The sequence below is a fragment of the Nothobranchius furzeri genome, chromosome 12 (assembly GCF_043380555.1).
Source record: "Nothobranchius furzeri strain GRZ-AD chromosome 12, NfurGRZ-RIMD1, whole genome shotgun sequence".
NCBI lineage: Eukaryota > Metazoa > Chordata > Actinopteri > Cyprinodontiformes > Nothobranchiidae > Nothobranchius > Nothobranchius furzeri.
In genome coordinates this window covers 27,818,592-27,842,221 of record NC_091752.1, presented here as the reverse complement: position 1 = coordinate 27,842,221, position 23,630 = coordinate 27,818,592, and the positions used below count along the sequence as shown (strand labels likewise).

Genomic DNA, 23,630 nt, shown 5'->3' with positions numbered 1-23,630 from the left:
TGAACCTTAAAGGGATATTTCACCACAAGCCAAATTTAGTCCCCAGAGTTAGGCAAGTGAGAAAAAACATTTTGTAAACAGCCCAGTCATTCTCCTAATCTAGCAGTATTAATCATATTAATCAAGTCATTGTGTGCGCACGTGTGTACCTTTCATTGACTTCTATTCATTTTAGTGACCTCATTATGCAACCCATACCCTAACGAATATTGTATACACGTGCAAATGCGCGCGCGCACGCACGCACGCACGCACACACACACACACACACACACACACACACACACACACACACACACACACACACACACACACACACACACACACACACACACACACACACACACACACACACACACACACACACACACATTCTTGTCCAGCAGCACCTACCAGGACACTGTAAAAACACATTCTCCTTGGACCCACATTGTGTTCTTCATTCCAGAGGCTGCTTTGTTGAATAAAATTGGGATCAGTGATTTTACAAAGAACAACAGTTGTTACAAAGTTAGAGACAACACAAGATCTTTGAAACACGGTATCCCAAACTTTATTTTACTGGTTTTATCAGACGTACCATGGAGAGCAGTCACAGTTAGTGGTGGCACACACACACAATGTTCTGTCAATCAACTGATGCTTAACAAAACATAACAATGTTAAACACACGAATGCAGACAGTGGTAAAGCTGAAATAAATAAAAAAACTTAGTATTAAAAACACAAGTGCTGCAGTTATTCCATTAAAACAAAATGCTAAACTACCAATTTAGTGGCTGGTTTGAAATCCCAGGTTGCACCCAGCAGAAATTTAAGAAAAAACACAGCTGAAAAGGTAAGCTATATTTTAGTGAGAGAAGATTAAGAGAAAATAAAACCAAGAAAAGTAACAGACAGTTAAGAATCGAACAGATAGTAACTTAAATACAGATGAATGAATCTTTTGAGGCAGGAAGTGACAAGGACAGATATATTGTGCATAACTATTTACGGACACTCAAGACATGGAACAGGTGGACGCAAGTTTGCATGGAAACACTATTGAGTCAGTGCTAGCAGCAGCCAAAAACAGGCTACTCAAAATACCATCAAAATCAGTCGAATTTTAGCCAAAATCATTCAAAACCACCCCTCTCACAGAAGAATAAACAGCACAGAATAAGAGATGGGAGAATAAAGACATGAAATAAAGCATCTAAGGGCAAAACAAATATGAATCAAGGTGAATAGAGAAGGCAGACAAGTTTGAAACTTCTCCAAAAAGGCAATATATGTCATTCTTGAGTGTAGTGAGTGCTGTTTCTATTTAAATAAATATGTAGGATTAATTCTCTATGGTTAGTGGGATGGCCATATAGTCCACCTCACTGATAATGCTGTACAGTATTTACACATAATTATTTCTTAAAGACAAAATAACCTTTAGATGTACATACAGTATCCCTCATCCTTTGAGAAAACAACCATGATATTAAAAGTAGCAAGCAGTGTCTTTTTATTTATTAATTTTTTTTTACTTTTTACAAAGAACCCATGCAATTCCCATACAGAGTATTTATTTAAGATACGTAACTCCTTTAAGATCTCCTCTCATTCAATAACAGCAGATATTGCCTTTTAAACTAAACAGTAATGTGCCATTACATTAGAACAAAAGGCTTTGCAGCTTCGTTTGACTTCAAACCAAAATGCTAAGCTCTATACGCCAAATGTAAGTACACTGAATTTAAGATCAACCAAAAAAATAAAAATAAATAAAAACAATCTGTACAACATTCAACCCTTCTTTCGTCAATGCCATGGGAATGGGATACAATTCTCTATAACTATATACAGACATGTTATCATTCATGCACAGTGTCAACAAGTAGCACATTGACATTCCAAAATGAGGAAAACATGGCATAGGGACATAGGGCAATTAGGGATATGGGGTGAGGGAAGTACAGATAAAACACCACTGCCTGTTTCTGTTATGTTGGTGGCAGAGGAGATTGAGAAAATAAAAAAAAGAGGGGAAAAAAGACACAGGGACAGATAAGACACCTTAACAATACACATGCTGGGCAGGAGAAGTCCAGTTGAGCTCACTGACCCAGAAATCAATGTATGGCTGTAACTTCTTTTATTGTTATTTTTTATTTTTGTCTTTGTCCTCCTTGCATTCCATTTCCTTCTGTTTTCTCTTTAACACCTTTGACAATATACTTATTAAATGTGATTTAAAGGTAGAGAAAAGCTCTGGTCAAAATTTCCCCTTTTCTAGCGATACACTTTTACTCAGCTTGTGTCAGCAAGGATATCAATTTCCACGTTTGACAGTCTCGTTTTGCATTCATTTATTTTTCAGTGTCAGACAGACCGTCAGTTAAGGAGGGGAAGAGGCATTAAATAGATCAACTCTTAAATTAGAAGTAACATTGTTAATGAGTCACAACAGATATCACCACTGGATTATAATTTTTTTCTTTTTGTACAGGAACATTATTACTGCGTAAATCAGTCAAGAAACAAAACAGAAATGGTTGTTTACATCAGAAGTAACTCTTTGTAGCTGTTTCATATTAGCAACAAGAACCAATGCAATGCTTTATTTAAAAGCCACATCATTGAAAAAAAACTCATTGAATCATAGAAATTTGTTTATTCCTTCATTGCTTTTAGTGTCCATCTGTAGAGCAGTAGCGCAGCTAATCTCTGACCGTCCTGCACTCAGAAGTCAAAAGCAAGACAAGAAGCTAAATCTAACCACTATTGTAATTCTTTGCAGGAAAGTGTTGCATTGAAAAAGAATGTAGATCCTGTTTGGCATTTACAATAGATGCAGGTAAAAAAAAGCCAACCTGCTTTTTGCAGCCTACATTTTGTTAGCTTCCATACTTGGTTAAAATCCTCTTAACAGCTGTCATAAATCAGCCATCAGCTTCATATCAGACACATGTATTCAAGGTGGATACATAACATGAGAGCACAGCAAAGTTGGTGTTGCTAGAAAAGCTTCAAGTAATAATTTGACGCTAACATCTATATAACTGCAAGCTTTTCATTCCCATTTACTCAACTCAAGTAGCAGACAAATTTTAGGTAAGTCTAACACAATTCAACAAAATCTTATACACATTATGCACTGGCAATAAAAATCTATGTTGATTTCGTACTCCTTTTGTAGATATTAGCAATAATTTTTACAGTGTATAAACCTCCAACTTCATGCCAGTGAATAGACAAATGAGATTTACTGATTTGGGTTGGGTTCAAACTTTTCCTATTGTTATCAACATGGATATTTGGTATTTTCAGAAAGACAAGCTAGTTAGAAATTCTTACTTTCTTATAGAATTTCCCTTTGGCAAAAAGAGTAAACTGCATCTTCATACCAATGAGAACAGCTAATCTAATAAAAAGCTGTACTTTTAGCAGCTTGGCAAAAACATTGAGTTTGAGTATTTCAATTGATTTAGGAATTAAAATAGAGCTGTGAGCCATATTTTACCTCTATATAGCACTCAATTAAAATTGTGTAATTCCCTAGCCCTCTGGATTGATTATTTTAGAAAAATTCCAATATATCCTCATCTTCACAACACTTTTTAGATTTTCCAAATTTGTCCATAATTGACCTCCACTCTGCTTTACTTGTATTGTAGACGTCTAACTAGATGACTGCTATGTTTACAATGTTATACTTCTGGTTCAGATGACATTTTACAAAAGACAATTCAATACGATGAATTATACATTAAGTTTAAAAAAGGGATAAGGGAAATACTAGCCAATTTTGTTGCATACAGTAGTGCTATAGTACAAGTTAGAGTACGCTGAGTTCTTTGTCGTTGTAGCTGAAGGATTAAAATAACAGTCTGAAGTCTAGACTTTTCTCACAGTCACAATAGGCTCGAAGATTTGGTTATTTGGCAATTTTTTTTGGATGTCAATTTGTTTTTTGCATCAAAATTTTTTACTTTGACATTTTATTAAAAACATGAAATGCTAATGTGATCAACACAGTTTGCTTTTGCCTAAGATGATGTCAAATAGTAGAAATATTGTTTTCACATCCTCCAGCCACACTTTGATTGCCAAATATTTATAGAGAAAATCACTGACTCCTGTGACACCTTGAAATGAGATTTTATAGCTTAAATTCTATTTTAAGACAGAGGATAAATTACATTATACAATATGTATATTATAACTTTTTTGGCTCCGATTTAAAAATGTGAGATTGCATTAGTTTTCCCAACACTACCCGATCACAATAGATTCACAGTTAATTTGCATCATCTTGTTAATTAAACTCTGGCATACTTTCATGTTTGTTAGAAGAAAATAAAGCATAAGCCAACAGGACTACGGATTCCTTTATGTATTCAAGGAATTACCCTAATATTAAACACTTAATCTGTTAATACTGCTTGATTCGTACTTTAAACTCTGTGACTAAATTAAACTCACTTTACATTTAACAAGGTTCATCTACTTTAAAAGAGATTTAAAAATGACTAAAATATTCTTTCTTTTGATTTAACGTCATTTCTTCAAGCATCCGTAAGCTGGTTTAAATACTCATACATGTACCTTTAGGGCTTTCTGTAGTAACCAGGGGCCTCATTTATAAAACTTTGCATAGAATCCTTACTAAAACCCAACTTGAGCTCAGTAAAAAAAGAAATGTAACGCAAGCTAATTTCCTGACCTATAAAACTCTGTTTACACATGTGGTCAGGTGTTTCTGGATCACATCTTGCCTTCTACACACCCACTTTCTGCAATAAATGGACAATGCAAACTACGTTCTTAATATTGTACGTATAAATAAACCCGCTTATCAATCGTGTTTCATGGGTGACCATGACAACCGACACAAAAATCTACGCTCAGGGTGTGACGTAGGCATGGACAAATACTTTATTCCCTTCACTCTGCTGCAGGGACTGGAATATACTTGCTTTTTAACTTTGTGTTGGTGCAGGCATCAGGTTGTGTCTTTTTTCACATACTTGCTGGTGCTTGCACGTAGTACTGGAGTGTTCCACTAGGGGGGCACAGTATAGAAATCAGACCAGATAGAGTCCCGGGCGTTTGGGGTACAACCAAATGCAAAGTAGCAAATTTAAACACACGTATGCATAGTTAAAAAGCAAGTATATTTCAGGCCTAAGATGACATTAATCATTGATACCAATCAATAAAAGCAGCAATATGGTGCACAGGAAGAGATTGCTCTCTTTTCCAGATCTAAGGGGAACATTTAATGAAAAGCTTTAATTTAACCCAAAAAGGACTTTAGGCTGGAACTTTTATCAGCCCAATGGTTGGCTTATTCCCACAACAACGAGCCAATGTTCTGTCATCACCTGTTTAAGGAAAACCCAGACAGCAGTACCTGTTAGCAAGTATATTTCAGGCCTAAGATGACATTAATCATTGATACAAATCAATAAAAGCAGCAATATGGTGCACAGGGAGAGGTGGCTCTCTTTTCCTGATCTAAGGGGAACATTTAATGAAAGGATTTAATTTAACCCAAAAAGGACTTTAGGCTGGAATTATCAGCCCAATGGTTGGCTTATTCCCACAACAACGAGCCAATGTTCTGTTATCACCTGTTTAAGGAAAACCCCGACAGCAGCACCTCTGTGTTATGTAGTGCCATTTTAGTTTCTAGTTTTAATCACACGTGCCGTTGCATGCAACAGAATTGATGCACCAATAAAGGGTTTGAAGGCGTAATATCATAAAGACAATTTATAATAATTAGTGATGTAATTTTTATTGTCGGTTCAGAGATTGGAGTGGGGGTGACTGATGGTTTTGTGTGTGATCGCGAGGGTCTGCAAGTCTGAAAACGTGTCCCAAATTAAAATTTTCACCATCTCCAAAATGTGCTTACTCCAGATCCAAAGTTTGCTTAAACTTGAGCACATTTTTCTGTCAAGTTCTTCTAAGAAATTGCAAAATTTTGTGTGGAATGTCACCAACACAGTTTTCAGACCCAGTGTGGTGCATAAGCAAGCTGTACAAATGAAGCCCCAGACCATTTACCCCTACCTGTATTGAGTTGATTTCAGCACAAACTCTACAAATACTTGTATTCACTTTTTCTTTATTCCTTTAATATTTTTTCTTAGTTTAATGGCTTTCACGTTGGCTGTTAAAGTCAAGCAATAATTGCTGTTTTGAACATTTGACATGACAGTGAATCACAGAATATATAATGTTTACTTCCTTTTTATAAAAAAATAGACAGTAATCATCCAGTTTGATGGGTATAATATTTTGAATTAGTAACAAGAGAAAGTGACAAGAAAATGAGAATGAGTAGTCGTTTCAGGATTAATAGAGTTATTTGCAATTTGCAGTTTATGTTATGAATAGAACGGCTCTTATCAAGAAAAGTAAGAGCTTTGCCTGATTGAACACATTAAATTAGCATTTATGTATACTTGGTTTAGTTCTTTAAACAATGTACTCATATTTCAATATGGTCTTTTTATGCAAGTGAAGCAAAGTCCTAAGAAATCAACGCAAATACCTTCGAAATGACAGATTTATATGTGTGCCAGAAATGTCATTTAAAGGTTGGAGACTAAAAGTTGTTTGTAGAAAAGCCAGCCCTTGCAACTTTTGGGGAGAGGTGGTTCAGAGATATTGGATATCGATTGAAACTCAGAAAAAATCAAGCTGTGTGAAAGTGAGATAATAAGATGGATAACTAAAAGAATGTCGGCCAGGTTTTGCAGAGACTGGTATCAACATTTTATACATTATGAAAGCGTATTGCAGTGGGATGATTCAAAATTATTTGATTATCTCATTGGTGGAAAACCAGAACAAAAAAGCAAACATACAAGATTAACTTAGATTTTAATGCAATGATTATAGTTTCTCTAACAGTTTTTAACGGTAGAGTGGCCTGTTTGTCTTCTCAGACATGGGCCTTATTAAAGGTAAAAGCACATTAACCCTTTCATTTTAAATAAGATATTAAATTATTATATCTACAGTTTAAAGCAACAAAAGGAGCACTCGTTCAGGAGCGCATGGCGTAACCAAGACATTCAGAAGAAAAATCAGTGAAGCTCTAAATATACGTTTAGCTCTCGAGTATTTACATGCCTGACTTCAGCAATGATCAAAAGTTGGCCACACTGATTGCTCTCCGCCACCATGAGAGTCCTGCTCAGCATTTCTACACGCTGAGAAAGTGAGAGTCCAGAAGACCGATACATTTAGTCTCACGCGGCAACAGCAAAAACAAGAGGCTTTTTTTCACAGTAGTTTACCTTCTTCCAACAGCACACAAGCACATATACGTCGCCTCACGCCAGCAAACAAAGTTTGTTTTCAGTACACAGATGTGGCAATGAATCCCATTTTTTTCCTGATTGTGTTCTTAGTATTGTCTAAATATGGTTGTAGACGTTTATATTGGTGTAGCTGGACAGACGATTGCTCCGACTGGAAGAGGAATCCAGCGATTTCTGTTTAAGCAAACTTCCAGACTTCAAGCTTGGAAAAAACATCGTTATTACCACGTGTTTGCAACCCTATAACTTTGTTGTATGCAGTTAAAACATGAGTGTATTTTAAAATAACTTAATGGGTCTTTTTGTGTAGCTAGACAAAAATGGATTTATTTGTTTACTCCTTTTTTCACCATCAAATTTCCATCTTTTGAGAAACGTATCTAACTGCTATGATTCTTGTCCTTCCATGCATCTGTTTCCTTCCACTTAGTTTTTAGATGCTTCAATACATCTAAAGGTCCTTCATCTGTACATCCTTCCATTCATTTGTCATTAAATGTATTGCACAAAAGGAATACTAGATCATCAAAACAGCCTTAATACCCCAAATCCTCAATTAATTCACCATTCTTCTGTCTTGTATTCCTGTTACATCCTTCCCTTTGTTATTTCTCACCACCTTAAAAACCTTTGATGTGGCAATAGGCCTCCAGCGAGGAGAAAAGAATGTAGAGGAGCCACAAGCTGAAGAACAGCATTGTGGTCAGGGCCTTTGCAGTCCGTGGCCCTCCCAGCTCTCCACCAATCTCTGGTCGTCGTCGGTACATCAGAGTGGCGACTGAGATAAAGGCAAATATGGTAAAGAGTGTGACAGAGAATGCCAGAGTGCCAGGATCCACCTTAAACTCCTCCCCCTTGCTTTGGTGGTAGATGGCAGCAATGGACCACGCCACCTATCAAGCAACAGCAAAGTTAATAACAGAAGACACCATGACCACATTTACACATTTATTCTGTCATTGTTAAAGACTGGTAATCTTAAAGTGGCAAGCATTAACCACTCAAGTGAGACTGAATGTTCCATCATTTTGTTGTTAATGGAGATGGACTCACCCCAATGCCTAGGAAAACATTGACAGCATTTGAGCCAGTCACGTTACCAATGGATGCATCAGCATACTGATCTTGGATAGCAGCAACCTTACTGGCAAATGTATCTGCATGGAAAGAAGTGAAGGGAGATTGAATGTTAAAAGGTTGAATGTGGAAGACAAACACCATAGCAACACCTAGTGTGTTGAGGTTTTAGATGCAGTAGAACATGGTTTCCATCTATTGGGAGGCCAGGTTTGCCACCAATACATGAAGTGACCAGTCAGTACCATGTCCAGTGACGAATCGTACAGGGTAAGGACTAATTTCCTCTAATAGGTTTATTTACAACAGTATTTAATGTTAGAACATCTTCTGGCTTCAGAAGCAGCTGCTTGACTTGTAAAGTCAGCCATTTTCCACAGTGCCAGCCTCACTGTGCTGAGTTGACTGTTTAGTGTTTGGCAACCCGCAATGATGCCATCTACTGGCTGGTAGATGTAAACACAAACCCAGTGTCATGCCTGTCAAAATAAATATTTGATTATTTTTTTAAATAAAAATATAGCTTTTAAAGGAAACACAACCTTCATTCTTCACACCTCTTAACACCCCAGGGAGTTTTTCTTAATGTAGCTTTTAATTACACTCTTCCCTATTCAACTCTTTACTTTCATAGATGAAATATTTTCAGGTTTTCATTTTGTAATGAATTAATTTTCATCACTGAAAACAAAATGAAAAAAAAATCACTTCTATAAAAATTAAATCACTCAATTTGAAATTAATCTTCACTTTTGTCAACAAATAAGAGGCAACGAAAATTGAAAGCAGCAAAAACTCAACCACAAAACAGGAAAGAAGTTCATAACAGACCAAAATGCAAATTTACCAATTAGCAAATGAAACAGTTGGGACTAGATGAAAAATAAACCAGAGACCGGAGGCGGCCGATGTTTGAAAAAGCTGCCGGTAACAGTTGAACAATTCCATCCATCCATTATGGATCCATGTTATAATTAAGTAACACCTGTTTTGATGTCTTTTCCTGTCATGTTTACAAATATTGCTGCACATTATAAAGATATGTTTACTTTATTAACCCTCTGATGCCTGAATTATGAAATCTTCAACCATGATTTTTTAAACAATTTTTTTCATTCATCTTTAGGTGTGAATGAAACAAATTTCATATTTACATATTTTTTGTAACATTTTATTTACACATAGTTTATTACATGTCCATCTCAGTGGACAGCGTGTATTCTGAACATGAAATATGTTGACTTGACTTACTGAAGTCCAAATGGAGAGGCTGAAATGCAATAAAGTCTTCAATAGCTGTGCTTAATAGCAAAAATAAATAAATAACAATTTTGAGTACCTGTCCACTGTAGTGACCATTATACACCAAAGGGTTAAAAGTGACAGGCACAATTTCAAACTATCGGTGTGCAATTAGGTATTTTCCATTAATTTGTTATTAAAACACTTAGAGTTTTATTGATCCAAAAAGTGAGATGTGAATTTTTCATATTTCTTTACAGCTTCAAGTAGTTGCGTTAACAATTCATTTACAGAAGTAGAAAATTATTACATCAGAAGAAAAAAAACAAATATATATATATATATATATATATTTTAGTGGATTAAAATTAAAACAAACTGGACGACTAAATCGTAACTAAAATTAAAAAAAAAATTGTCAAACTAAATTAAAATTTATTTTCAAAATGAGCACTGGGGACTTCAACACTTAAGCAAACCATCAGATGTCAGTTAGTTTCAGTACTGATGCTCATCACAGTAGAGGCCAGGATTCGTACATGTTTTCTGTTATATAAACAGCACATTAGTATAAGGTTGATTAGCCATAATAGCGCTTTATATATGAACGGATTACACAAATAAACATTCAACAGCAGCACTCTTAGTGCTGTAAAGTAATAACTGTAAAGGCAAAACCTAAAATAGAAACCTCAATCCTAAAACTGTGTTCATTTCATGGTTGTAAGCATGGGAAGGGTTTGGTCCAAGATCAATCATTAATGAAACAGAGGCTGTTTCTCAATACCCAAATACACTAATATGTTCATACCGTAAATCCTCTAATACAGGCCTGTATTCAATTAACGGCTGGGTCTCAAATTTTGGCCGGTGTCGGAGTCGGCAGAGGTGAATAATGGCCGGTCTCTTATTGTGGCTGGGTGGAATATGGAAGTACGGGGGGCGGTTGTGTCATCGTCTCACTTTTGATTTGCCAGTGATAGACTTTTAACCGTGCGGAGATGAAGAGGAGGCGAAAATTTGATATTGTAGGACACCGGGCATCTCAGCGGCAGGTTTATAGTCCCCAGATCAACCAGCAGGAGGCAGTAGAGGTTCACACAGACCTTTACTAGGCTTTTTCTTCAACACTTTGTAACGCTACAGACACCGATCCTCTATCACGCTCCTACCACACAGAGTCACGGTGTCAGTTAACCATGCTAATTCAACCCGCTCCATAGAACACACATCACCTTCCCTGTGGCTTACATTAACATAACACTCACACAACACGCAAATCAACACATAGGAACTAGCAGAACGATAGGAAACACATAGAACACAATACCCAGAATGCACCTGGCTTACAACCCCAGCCAGGTCATTACAATATCAAGTTCAAAGAGAACGTGCACTGCACAACACTGGGGAGCAATAGGGGTTGTATGAACTAGTCAACTTCACTATAGTGACTTTTTATGCCTGTCATCGACTAGTCGCTGTCACGTGATAATGACCGGCAAGATGCAGCCCTCGGAAAAGACAGCAGCCTGCTATCAGCAGGTGACAAGCTCCTGTGCTCGGGGGGGGGGGGGGGCAACATGCTGTGCCAGAGCGTTGGTACTGACACGCGATCGTTCATGTCGGGTCATTTCCTTTAATGTTTTCTGTCTTCTATTTGCGCCTGATGTGTTTCGCTGCTGTGGAGTGGGACGCATCACCTTGTCATCCGGTGACGCACCGATCACTGATGTGGACGGCAAGCAGCGAGCACTCCGCTGTTTTTGCGGTCGGTAGATCTTTTAGAACTGCAGTTCAAAGGTAACTCATAAGGTGAATATATATGAACCCAGGTAGCAGTTTTTCTTTAGGATTGAGAGGAGATGCAGGAAGATAATAAACAGACAGGAGAGAAAAATAGTCAAATAAAAACAAGTTTATTTTTGTACCTGGTGGTTGCAACAAACAGACACCATTGAAGGTAATCAGAAGTGAGGAACAGAAAATGAAATAATTATTTTAATGTTTAGAGCAGCAGGAACTCCGAGAGGCTGCAGGCGCATCAGTGAGTTTGTGGCCGCTGCGCAGGGGGAGGGGGGAGAGGGCTGAAGCAGAAACTACCGTTGTTAAAAGAAATGTGTTTAACTTTGAAAATGTGGGCGCAATTTTAATTGTCAAAAACTCCAGCGAACCATTAGTTCATTTTGCTCAAATAGAAATAGAGGCCTGCCTCTAATACTGGCCCTCCTTCCAATAAAGGCCTGGAGCTTGATTAGCTTGAGTCAAATACAGGCCCGGGCCTGTATTAGAGGATTTATGGTATGTACTAGACAAGTATGCTCTTGGCAAGGACACCAGAATGTCCATTCTACTACGGAAGGACGATGACAGCCTTTAAAACAGAACCGTACTCTGTTGCGCCATGGCAACAAGCGCAGCTTTTTGCTATGGTTAAAAAAAATTACCCGATATAAAATAAAAGTGTAGTTTGTCCCTTAAATAACAAAATCACAATGAAGACATTATTTGTATAATATTTGGTTTGCTTTTGATCAAAATTAATAAAATACCAGATTTCTTGCTGTTAAATTAATAAAAATGTTTCTTTTTCATCAAAACAAAGCTATTTAAAGCATTGCTGCTTTTATTTTGATAGCGAGTTAGCCAATTAGCATTTTGAGGGATCGTGAAGTCTGAAGGAAAAAAAGGCAGTAAAATTTACAGGTTACATGCAATTATTTACAATATCAAGCAACTTCATATTTCTTTTTGTATTTCTGATATAAAACACTACAGTTATGAGTTTTCTCCTCAGTCGTTCAAAGCTATGGTTTGCGTTGCAATGCATTGTGGGATGCCTTGCCGGCAAAGTCCACAGAAGGATGCAACTGATGCATCCTTGATATAATGGGCGGAGCAAGAAGACATCTAGGAAATCTGACAGTACTAGCAGGACCAACAATGATAACATTTCACAAGGACATGAATCCACAAGTACAGACAAGAATGCATATTGAGTAACGAGTCTCAGTTGGCAATGACAAATATTTTTGGCCTAGGTTTAATTTTTGCCAAACTACAGATGCTCCAAAGGGACAATGTTCCCCATTATACTGACAGAATATTTGAAAACCAAGCCAACTCCAAACAATAAACTTCAGTGAACAAAAAGCTGAATGGTCAGTGCTTTTTACTTTCAATAATTAGCTGGCCACCCCATCTTTGCAAGTGTCTGGATGCAGTATGAGGAGACAAAAACTGAGAAAAAGCAAAGAGATGAAAGATCAAGATGATTAAGGTCTTTGGGGAAGCTGCAGTCAAACTAAATAAGGACAAAAATGCATCCAGAAGGAGTAATTGCAGAGGAAGCAGAAGATGACGCGATGGTGGCTGAGAAAATTGACCAACAAAGAGTCTGGTTGAAAAGATAAACCTCCCCCAACTCATGAAGCTTCATGGCAATCCTGCTGGGCTGATCTGTGAGTATGTTCCTGTCAAGGCTTTGTTGTTCCATAAGTGTGTGTGTGTGTGTGTGTGTGTGTGTGTGTGTGTGTGTGTGTGTGTGTGTGTGTATGTGTGTGTGTGTGAGTTTCAGTGTAAAGTGCCTACATATACAGTGCTTCTGTGTTTGTGAACAGAACCACCTGGGTCTAATCTGATGCCATGCATCCACCAGCTGGCAAAGGTTTACGAGTCTCGGCTTCGGTTGCTCTGAGTGCTTGTGAGGCTGATTGAGTGGGAGAGTGTGTGGGTGCTCGCGTGTTCAGTGGCGCCCAGCATGTTTTGTGAAAAAGGTTCGCTCCTTCAGTGACAGTATAGCTCCAGAGAGCTTCCTGCCCTTTTCCTTAACCTCACAATCACCTAATGCCAACTTCTTCCCTCTCTGCCTCATTCTCGCTTTTGTCTTCTGCTTGCCTACGGTTTCCTAAAATGGAAGGAGGTGTTGGTGAATATTTATGCGCTCAGTTTGATCAGTTGTCTAGCTTTGGTAAATTATTTGTACTAAATAAAATAAACCTTGTGAGAATATATAAATTAACGTGCTACTACTAGTTTACCTGTTGAATTAATTATAGATTTACTAGGATAAATACAATAAAGTTTATCTCTTACTAAATAAAATATTTATGAAGAAATCACAATGTAACCAAAGATTTTTACTTGGTATATATGTTGTGTAGATGTGTGTTTGTGGATTGGTGTTGGTGTGTGCGTCTTTTTACTGACTGGCTTCATGAATTGAACTGTACTGGAATGTTTACTGAGTGAAGTGCCTTGAGACGACTCTTGTCGTGATTTAGCGCTATATAAATAAACTTGAATTTAATTTAATTTAATAAAAAAATGACATGTTTTAAACATTTGTTGAGATTATTTCAAAACAGTTAGAAAACAACCTAAATTTTACAGTTCTGAAGCCTCACCATATAAAAGCTTATTCGTAGTATTAATACTTACTTTGATTCAAACTAAAACTGTACATTATTGTCCACAGATTCTGTTGATCATTGTTGATCTATGCCCTCCAAAGAAGAATTGAAGTATCATATCAGGGAAAACCCTGAATGTGTACTCATCGAGCAAAACATTTTTCAGATGGCCACATCTAATGCTTTTCCTTCCAGCTGTGGACATTTTCTCCTTTTAGCTAAATTGTTCAACTGCTAATGGAAGATTTTTCAAACAGCGGCCATTCCGGACTTTTCTCATCTAGCCCCGCCTGTTTTGTTTGCTCATTGGTTCTTTTTTCCCATTCTCCCCTTTTCTGTTTTCTGATTGTCTTTTCGTTACTGTCAATTGTTATTGTTTTGAATTTGTCGACTAAATTTCGATTAATATTCATCATATTTAGTCTTTATAGGAGTATATTTTTTAGTTTTTGTTTGCAAAAATTCATTCATCACAAAAACAAAACCCCAAGTATATGTCGTCAACAAAATTAACACTGGTTTTGCACAGTTTGTCCCCTTTAACATTTGTTCTATGGTTCATGAAATATTTGCTGGCACAGGCAAAAACATGGTCCACCATTTGCCAGCAAGCAATTATGAATGACTCATGGCTTCATAATGCAATCTAAACCAATTTACAGTCAGGTCCATAAATATTGGGACATTGACACAATGCTAACATTTTTGGCTCTATGCACCACCACAATGGATATCAAATGAAACGATCAAGATGTGCTTTAACTGCAGACTGTCAGCTTTTATTTGAGGGTATTTACATCCAAATCAGGTGAACGGTGTAGGAATTACAACAGTTTGCATATGTGCCTCCCACTTGTTAAGGGACCAAAAGTAATGGGACAGAACCATAAATCAAACTTATACATTTCAATACTTGGTTGCAAATCCTTTGCAGTCAATTACAGTCTGAAGTCTGGAACACATAGACATCACCAGACGTTGGGTTTCATCCCTGGTGATGCTCTGCCAGGTCTCTACTGCAACAGTCTTCAGTTCCTGCTTGTTCCTGGGGCATTTCCCTTCAGTTCTGTCTTCAGCAAGTGAAATGCATGCTCAATTGGATTCAGGTCAGGTGATTGACTTGGCCATTGCAAAACAATCCACTTCTTTCCCTTCAAAAACTCTTTGGTTGCTTTTGCAGTATGCTTTGGGTCATTGTCCATCTGCACTGTGAAGCGCCGTCCAATGAGTTCTGAGGTATTTGGCTGAATATGAGCAGATAATATTGCCCGAAACACTTCAGAATTCATTGTGCTGCTTTTGTCAGCAGTCACATCATCAATAAATACAAGAGAACCAGTTTCACTGGCAGCCATACATACCCACGCCATGATCACACCATGATTCACTGATGAGGTGGTATGCTTAGGATCATGGGCAGTTCCTTTCCGTCTCCATACTCTTCTCTTCCCATCACTCTGGTACAAGTTGATCTTGGTCTCATCTGTCCATAGGATGTTGTTCCAGAACTGTGAAGGCTTTTTTAGATGTTGTTTGGCAAACTCTAATCTGGCCTTCCTGTTTTTGGGGCTCACCAATGGTTTACATCTTGTGGTGAACCCTCTGTATTCACACTGGTGGAGTCTTCTCTTGATTGTTGACTTTGACACAGAGTGCTTTTACATGCAGCCAGTAACCCTTTTAAAACCCGGATATCCACAATAACCCAGTTCCGCACGGCCATGTAAACACCGCCAAAAACCCGGATATGCTCATAACCGGGTTTTTAAAAACCCGGTTACTGCACCTGGGGTAACCCTTTTCTAACCCGAATGTTTGGTCGTGTAAACGCATATCGGGATATCCCCATCAAAGCATGTGTTCTGCGCATGCTCTGTTCGCAAGGAATCTTGGTCTTTTGAGTAGCGAGACATCTTGTATGCGCCAGAACACCGGAAGTAAACAACAAGTTGGGAGCAACATGGCGAGTCGCGGCACAGCACCACACTTTTGAAGTGACGAAGAAACCTGTCTTCATCGGTCTGGTGAAAAGTATGAACATTATGTCTTTTGTTGACGGCCGAACTGGGAAACATGTTGTTTTCACGGATACCGGAACATGAAGAACCGGAAATTACACATATTGCGTCTTGACGTAGTCCATACGTCCTGACGCTACCCCAACGTCCGCATTTAAATCGGGTTATGCAAGTTAGGGGTAACTCTTTCTATTTATGCTTGTAAACGGGTTATTCTGATCAACTCAGAAACCCGAATACCGACCTTAACCCGATCGTAACCTGGATATTGGCTGCATGTAAACGTAGTCAGTGATACACCTACCTCCTGCAGAGTGTTCTTGATCTGGCCAACTGTTGTGAAGGGTGTTTTCTTCACCAGGGAAAGGATTCTTCGGTCATCTGCCACAGTTGTTTTCCGTGGTCTTCCGGGTCTTTTGGTGTTGCTGAGCTCACCGGTGTGTTCCTTCTTTTTGAGAACGTTCCAAACTGTTGTTTTGGCCACGCCTAATGATTTTGCTATCTCTCTGTTAGGTTCCTTTTGTTTTTTCAGCCTACTGATGGCTTGCTTCACTAATAGTGACAGCTCTTTGGATCTCATCTTGAGAGTTCACAGCAACAGATTCCAAATGCAAATATCACACTTGAAATGAACTCTGGACCTTTTATCTGCTCATTGTAATTGGGATAATGAGGGAATAACACACACTTGGCCATGGAACAGCTGAGAAGCCAATTGTCCCATTACTTTTGGTCCCTTAACAAGTGGGAGGCACATATGCAAACTGTTTTAATTCCTACACCATTCACCTGATTTGGATGTAAATACCCTCAAATAAAAGCTGACAGTCTGCAGTTAAAGCACATCTTGTTTGTTTCATTTGATATCGATTGTGGTCGTGTATAGAGCCAAAAATGTTAGCATTGTGTCGATGTCCCAATATTTATGGACCTGACTGTATTATATAAAATAATCTTTATGCCCTATTTAAAATTCGATAAGCTATTAGGGACATTTTTCTGGATTTAAATGCTGATTAGATGTCTAATGACATGAACGGAAATAGTAAATGCAGTATATATTGACTGCAGTCATGAAGTAATGATGTCATGAGGGTTTGGCCAAATATTTATGCTACTGTTTCTTTTACTCTTAACAACTTTTGTTGTTTACTCCAGCTCTGAACATTTGTGTGTTTGTGTTAGCGGGCCTAACCGTGATAAACGAGGTTAATCATCTTGGAACTGCAGCACAGGATGGGTTTTATTAACTGCAATAGCCATAGAACTGCAGCCTGCTTGTGTGTGTGTGTGTGTGTGTGTGTGTGTGTGAGAGCCCAGGAAGGTACTGCTAATAAGGCTGAGAGGCTCACAGAGGCCAAAATGCTTTTCTTTACATTCTGCAGCCTCACAAACTGTGTGCACATTTGTGCACAACCTGTTTTACTCCAAGCAGCTGAATTAGCCCACAAATGCAGCTGTTGGCAGGTGTGCATTTTTGTGTGTACAGGTGTGTAAAATTGCATCCCCAAGGTCCCTAAATACGTAGTCAGAGACCACCTGAGCCTGGCATGACAAATAGATTTACGCTAAAAACAGGTGATAGTACATCAGTGTGTGTGGAAAAACTATTTCACAGGTTGTGTGTTGCAGGTATATTCACTTTTGTCCTTTGTTGACACATTGCTATTAAAGCCAGTGTGTTAGCTTAGATATTCAATATTTTAGCGTGATCTCTCTCTCTCTCTCTCTCTCTCTCTCTCTCTCTCTCTCTCTCTCTCTCTCTCTCTCTCTCTCTCTCTCTCTCTCTCTCTCTCTCTCTCTCTCTCTCTCTCTCTCTCTCTCTCTCTCTCTCTCTCTCTCTCTCTCTCTCTCTCTCTCTCTCTGTGTGTATAAATATATTGCAAATTTAGTGCTTTTCTTTGGATGTGTGGTGTAAATAGCTGTTGTTCTCTTTTTGGCAAAATCTTCAAAGGCCAGTTTTTAAAGAGCAAGACATTTTTTAAAATATTAGAAAGGAGAAGCCTCTAGTTGATACCAGTAAATTCTTATTAATTCAGAAAAATTAGAGGACCATTAGCAAAATAACGTCTGCACCAAACTGAAGGCAGCTTTTTTGGGATGCACCAGATTACCCATAAAAAATTTTAATTGTAAAGATAACAGAGATGAACTTGGATTACAAGTTTTTATTACTAGTATATTATGAAATACAAGAAGAAATTTTAATGCTAAAATGTAATGTTTATTTTTCTCAAATTCAAATATTTCTCCAACTCTGTTCAGACAACTATTATAGTGAGCAACATAAAGGATTGATGCTGGTGAAAATTAGAGGGGGTTTAAAAAGTTTTGAGTCTGTTTTGAGTCAGAATTGATGCATTTAGGGATTGTAAAGCAGTTGTAGAAATCATGTCATGTGACTCATCTGGGATTTTTATGCTAAAGCATAACACATAAAGTTAATGTGAGTGACAGGCATTTTTGAAGATTTGTCATTTCTGGAAGTTTTTGGAAGAGTCCCATTTAGTTTCTTTATTGAATGTCTAACTTTATTCCCTCTAATCTTGTTTCTAATGGACAGCTATTACTTCTACTTAATTGAGTAAGAAAGCCACCACCAGTGCCGCTATGTTGAAGCTTTATGAAAATGAGGCTGAATCAGTTCTTTTTTCAGTGGCTTTTCAGAAGATAGCTTCAGCTTTGTTGGAGAATTACAATCTGACCAGTGATGCTAAAAAGGCCCAAGGAAGGCCCAAGTAAAATTTTTTCAATACATTTGCAGTGACCTGTAGAATAAATTAATGGCTTGTGAGTCAATCTCTGTAGGGACAAATGCTGTCACACTCCTGGTTCATGAAGTACAAGTTAGTCAGAGGAGAGGGAAGCAGAAAACAGCAAAGAAGTTGGAGTCTTATTCATTATTATTTTCAGATAATCGAACATCTCACCTCTGATTGGCTAACAGCAACACGACTACCACTGACTCAGTTTGCTCAGCAACACTGGTCATTTATTTACACCAGTAACAAGCCTGAAGGACTTTCTTCTATGTGGTGAAGTTGCTAATGCTAACGGTTAGCTTCTACTAGCCGAGACGCGTTCAGCTCTCTCCTAAACCAACAACCTTCCTTGTTGGGAGCCAAAATGGGTGAGGCCATGTGTGACTTAAATCTGAGTGACTTTTCTAATCCAAGCTTTTTGCTTTGTGTTTGATATCAGGAGTTAATGCAGAAAATAAGGGTAGAAGACTGTATTCAGGCTCAGCCTGCATGCGAAACTCAGACTGACCAATCATATTTAAAAAATGTGTAAATTTTTTTTAGTGAACTAGCTGCATTTTTCATGTCTTTTAAGCAATACTTCTTGTCATCGACTACTGCAAGTAGGTAGCAAATGAGGGTCAAAGAAAAAAGTGCAGTTTTCCAGAATTTTAAGATGCAAAAGGTGATGACACGCAAGTCTTGGAGCGCAGAAACACAGATATAAACATAAAGGGTATGCTCACCTGGCACAGATGTTCCCAATGCAACAAATACGACTGCTGTGACGGAGTCTTTCAGACCCACCGTGCAGCCAAAGTGGGAGGCCAGATCCCCTGGAAAAACACAAGCATATTTCTAGTCACAATTGAGAACAAAGTCATTAGATTTGACACAGGAAATAAATGTAGTCTTTATTCCAGAATTTTAAATTTGATTTCAGGTGCCCACCGATGACGGCAGTGAGCAATCCGATCATGCAGATGGACACAACAAAGCAGGCCCAGCCGCTCCAGTAATCAGTTGGTGGGACAAAGGCGAACAAAACCTTCCAGAAGACGGTCAGAAAGTGCATGACATAGTCAAAGCACGAGGGCAGCTTCTCCTCACCGCACTCCTCATCATCGTCATCTTCCCCTGGAAAGAAGAAGAAACGTTTAAATGAGTGGCCTCTTTCAGGATTTAACCTAGACTTGCAAGAGAAAAGTACATCACTTCTCCAGCTCAAAGTAGGAAAAAAGCAAACCCAGATTCCTCATGTTTAACCCTGCTGCTACAGCTGAACCAGAAGAGGAGTCTCCTGGAATAAAACCTGTAACAGGAGGCGATTCAGCCTACAGCTCTCAAATCAAAACCATTGCTCTGTATACAGATGGACCAAGCATTTCTTCTTTGTTCAATAATGCAGACACGACTTGAACAACATTCATATTTTCCATTTATTTCAAATTGTAAAATAAATAAAATTTTGACTCAGTTTCACAATTTGTAACATAAAGAGCAAAACATCTTGACATTTAGAAATTCATTAGACAAACATAATACCTGAGTCAGCTGCACAGCCAGTGTGTAACCATCTAATCATCACCTCTGACATGAACTACAGCCATCTGCAGCAGCTCTAAGAATGCACACAGGCTGTGATTAAAGGGGAGAGCAGCTGAAATGTAAAATTCAAACGACTTTTTCTGCTCGATGAAAGGCACACATACACACAAGCGGATCCCTTGGTGGTTCCGCTCCATTAATAAAAAGACTGAGATGAATAAAGTAGACTTCCTGCTGTTTTAGTGAATCACGCTGACTGGGTGAATCCCAAAGAGAGCCACGATTTCTCATTGATATCACCCCTGCCACTCACTGCCTATTTACTATAAAGTCTAAAAAGTAGGAGATGCATTTCAGCTTCCCGAACAACCAACCAGAGCAAAGTACACATTCACATTTGAAGTGAACTTTGGAGGCCTGTGTGGGTGTTAAGCTGGGCGGTCACTGTGCGACTTTTTCACTCGTAGCACTCAGCTTCAGCTCAAACTGTACGACTTCCTCGCAGGGCAGATCTCACGAGTCATGTGCTCACACTGTACGACCCAGTTCTCGGATGCGACCTGACTGCTAACACTGTACGTCTGGTAGCAACACGTTGGACCTAAAAATATGCTAAAAATAGCGGTTTTTACACAACACGTCAGACTTTTTGGTGTTGTTTTGCTTGTTGTCCTTCAGGAGTACTGCAGGAGGACACACAGGGATTTATGGGGGTTGGATGAGGAAAACGAAATAAAGTAAATTTGTCTTTTGTGATCAGTTTAATTTGATATCAACACGACAAACACACTTTCTTGACAATCCTCGTCATTGTGTGCAAAAAAAAGTTTGGAAATAAAAACAAACAACGTGTGTTATTAGGGAAATAGCAGGCGAGCGGTGCTGATGCATGATTGTGCATGCGCTGTGAGCGGTTTTGGTACTTTTTGGGTCACAGCCGCTCGCTGCGCCGCTTCAACCCTCACGAGGAACGAGCTAAATATCCAACACTCCAGAAGTCTGTGCGAGCTCACAATTGCTGATTGGTAGCGATTAACACCATGTGTTAATCGCCTCTCGTAACCCTCTGTATACTACACGACGCTCAGCGCAAAACTCGCCCTGATCTTGTGGATTCTCGCACGAGTGGACAATCGGCCCAAAAAAGCGAAAAAGTCGCACAGTGTATGCCCGGCTTTACTCATTCAGAGTCCATGTACACCAGCCACTTATTGTTGGTTTAAGTTTACCGTTGATTTACTGATTACTTTGTATATTCTACAATCCTGTTAAATTCAATTCAAGCTGACGGAGAAGTATAAATTAGCCTTTAGTCGTTTCTCTCCTCCAACACATTTGATATAACTGTTCAGCAGCTCATCAAGCTCTGCAGATGTCTGTTTATCACCTGCTGGTTGAAATCAGGTGTGCAGAAGCAGGGGAAAAAAACAAACAAACTAAAACCTGCTGGATAGCGGCCCTCGCTGAGGGGAGTTGTCTACCTCTGCTTTAGAGCAATCCCTCATGTTAAGCATGCATGTAGAGACACTGGAAAGGAAAAATCCTCTTTAACAGGAAGAAAACTCCAGCAGAACCTGGTTCAGAATGTGTAGCCATCTGCCACAGTCTACTGGGTATTTGAGAGGACAATGCATACAAGTCCATTCATCCATATCCAAGACAAGGCCAAATAGAGGTCCAGAAGGAAAGACATCCTTCTCCCAAGGCCATGCCAGGCCAGAGAGGCTATATAAATGCTCCAAAGTGTTCTAGGTCTTCCTCAAGGTCTCAATCCAACACGATGTGCCCGGAAAACATCTAGAAAGACAATCAAGTCTTCCCAATCCCTCTGTTCAGAAGTACCCTAGATGATTTAGTTACCAGCCTTATCTCTAAGGCAGAACCCAAGTAATCCACAGAGGATGCTTGAATTTTATGACCATTGATAGCGCTTCAGAATAAAGATGGACAAGACAATGTACAGCTTTCTTTTCTTGCCCAGTTCCTTTACCATAAAGGATTGGAGCAACACCTTCAACAAATTATTCACCAACTCCATCACTCTTGGACAACATTTCTAGATACCTACACTCCTCCCCATGAGGCACAGCTTGAAACTCTTTTGTTTCAACCTTTCATGTCAACGAGGAGGTCATCTTGATTGAATAAATTATATTTTAGTCACTAACATGGTTTGTCTCTTTATTTTGTCCAAAAGGCCAGATCATAACAACTGGGGTCTTGTCCGGGATTAGCATCCAGGACCTCTCACAACAGGCTAGAATATTGGGAGCCAAAGTCATTTCCGCATCACAAGTCCCCGGAAGAATAAAAAAAATGAATGCAAGTCAGTGGAGCTAAAAATGCTATTTTCTAATTCCTCTTGTTATGTGCCATGGATTTCACATATGATCATCACTGGACCTGAAATTCAGAAAAGGAAATTGCTTAGTCAGCTACCTGACCGGAATGGCATTAAATTAGTCTCCGTGAACAAAGTAAGGAACCTTGGTGTTATCTTCGACAAGGACATGTCATTCAAATCCCACGTTAGACAGGTTTGTAGGATTTCCTTTTTCCACCTTTGGAATATTGCTAAGATTAGAAGCATCCTTTCCAGGTGTGATGCTGAAAAACTAGTTCATGCATTTATTACATCAAGACTGGATTACTGTAATTCATTACTCCCAGGAAGTACATGGAATGTAGTTAAAAGTCTTCAGCTTGTCCAAAATGCTGCAGCCAGAGTTCTGATGAGAATTACAGTAAGAAGAGATCATATCTCTCCTGTCTTAGCTTCCCTACATTGGCTGCCTGCTAGAATCAGAATAGATTTTAAGATCCTCCTCACATATAAAGCTCTTAATAACCAAGCTCCATCATACATGAGTGACCTGATTGTTCCATACGTTCCTAACTGAACACTTCACTCTCAGATTGCAGGTTTACTGGTGGTTCCCAGAATATCTAAAAATAGGATGGGAGGCAGATCTTTTAGCTATCAGGCTCCTCTCTTGTGGAACCAACTCCCAGGTTTAGTCCGTGAGGCAGACACCTTGTCCACTTTTAACACTAGACTTAAAACATTTTTATTTGATAGGGCCTATGGTTTAAATCCGATGTTAACCCAGATCTTGACAAGTGGGGGAGTAGAGGGAGGTGAAGTGTATAGTCGGTAAAGACAGTTCTCCCTTGCCCTGCCTCCAACATGCCTCCATCTAAAAGGCTAGATTATCCAGCGTTATCTCTGTAGTTATGCTGCTATAGGCTTAGACTGCTGGAGGACATAATGACCACTTT

At 38.8% G+C, this 23,630-nt stretch overlaps 1 protein-coding gene across 4 annotated transcripts in view; it reads right to left on the bottom strand.

Annotated features, from left to right (window-relative positions):
- Nucleotides 1-530: 530 nt before the first annotated feature.
- slc8a1b (solute carrier family 8 member 1b) overlaps nucleotides 531-23,630 on the bottom strand; it is a 221,889-nt gene continuing 198,789 nt past the window's right edge. For all 4 annotated transcript variants that reach the window (XM_054750257.2, XM_015944700.3, XM_015944698.3 and 1 more), the window contains exons 8-11: nucleotides 19,755-19,940; nucleotides 19,550-19,639; nucleotides 8,367-8,470; nucleotides 531-8,206 (exon numbers count right to left, since the gene is read on the bottom strand). In XM_054750257.2, coding sequence (XP_054606232.2) covers nucleotides 7,934-8,206; nucleotides 8,367-8,470; nucleotides 19,550-19,639; nucleotides 19,755-19,940 — 653 coding nt within the window. In that variant the 3' untranslated portion in view covers nucleotides 531-7,933. The remainder of the gene's footprint in view (nucleotides 8,207-8,366; nucleotides 8,471-19,549; nucleotides 19,640-19,754; nucleotides 19,941-23,630) is intronic.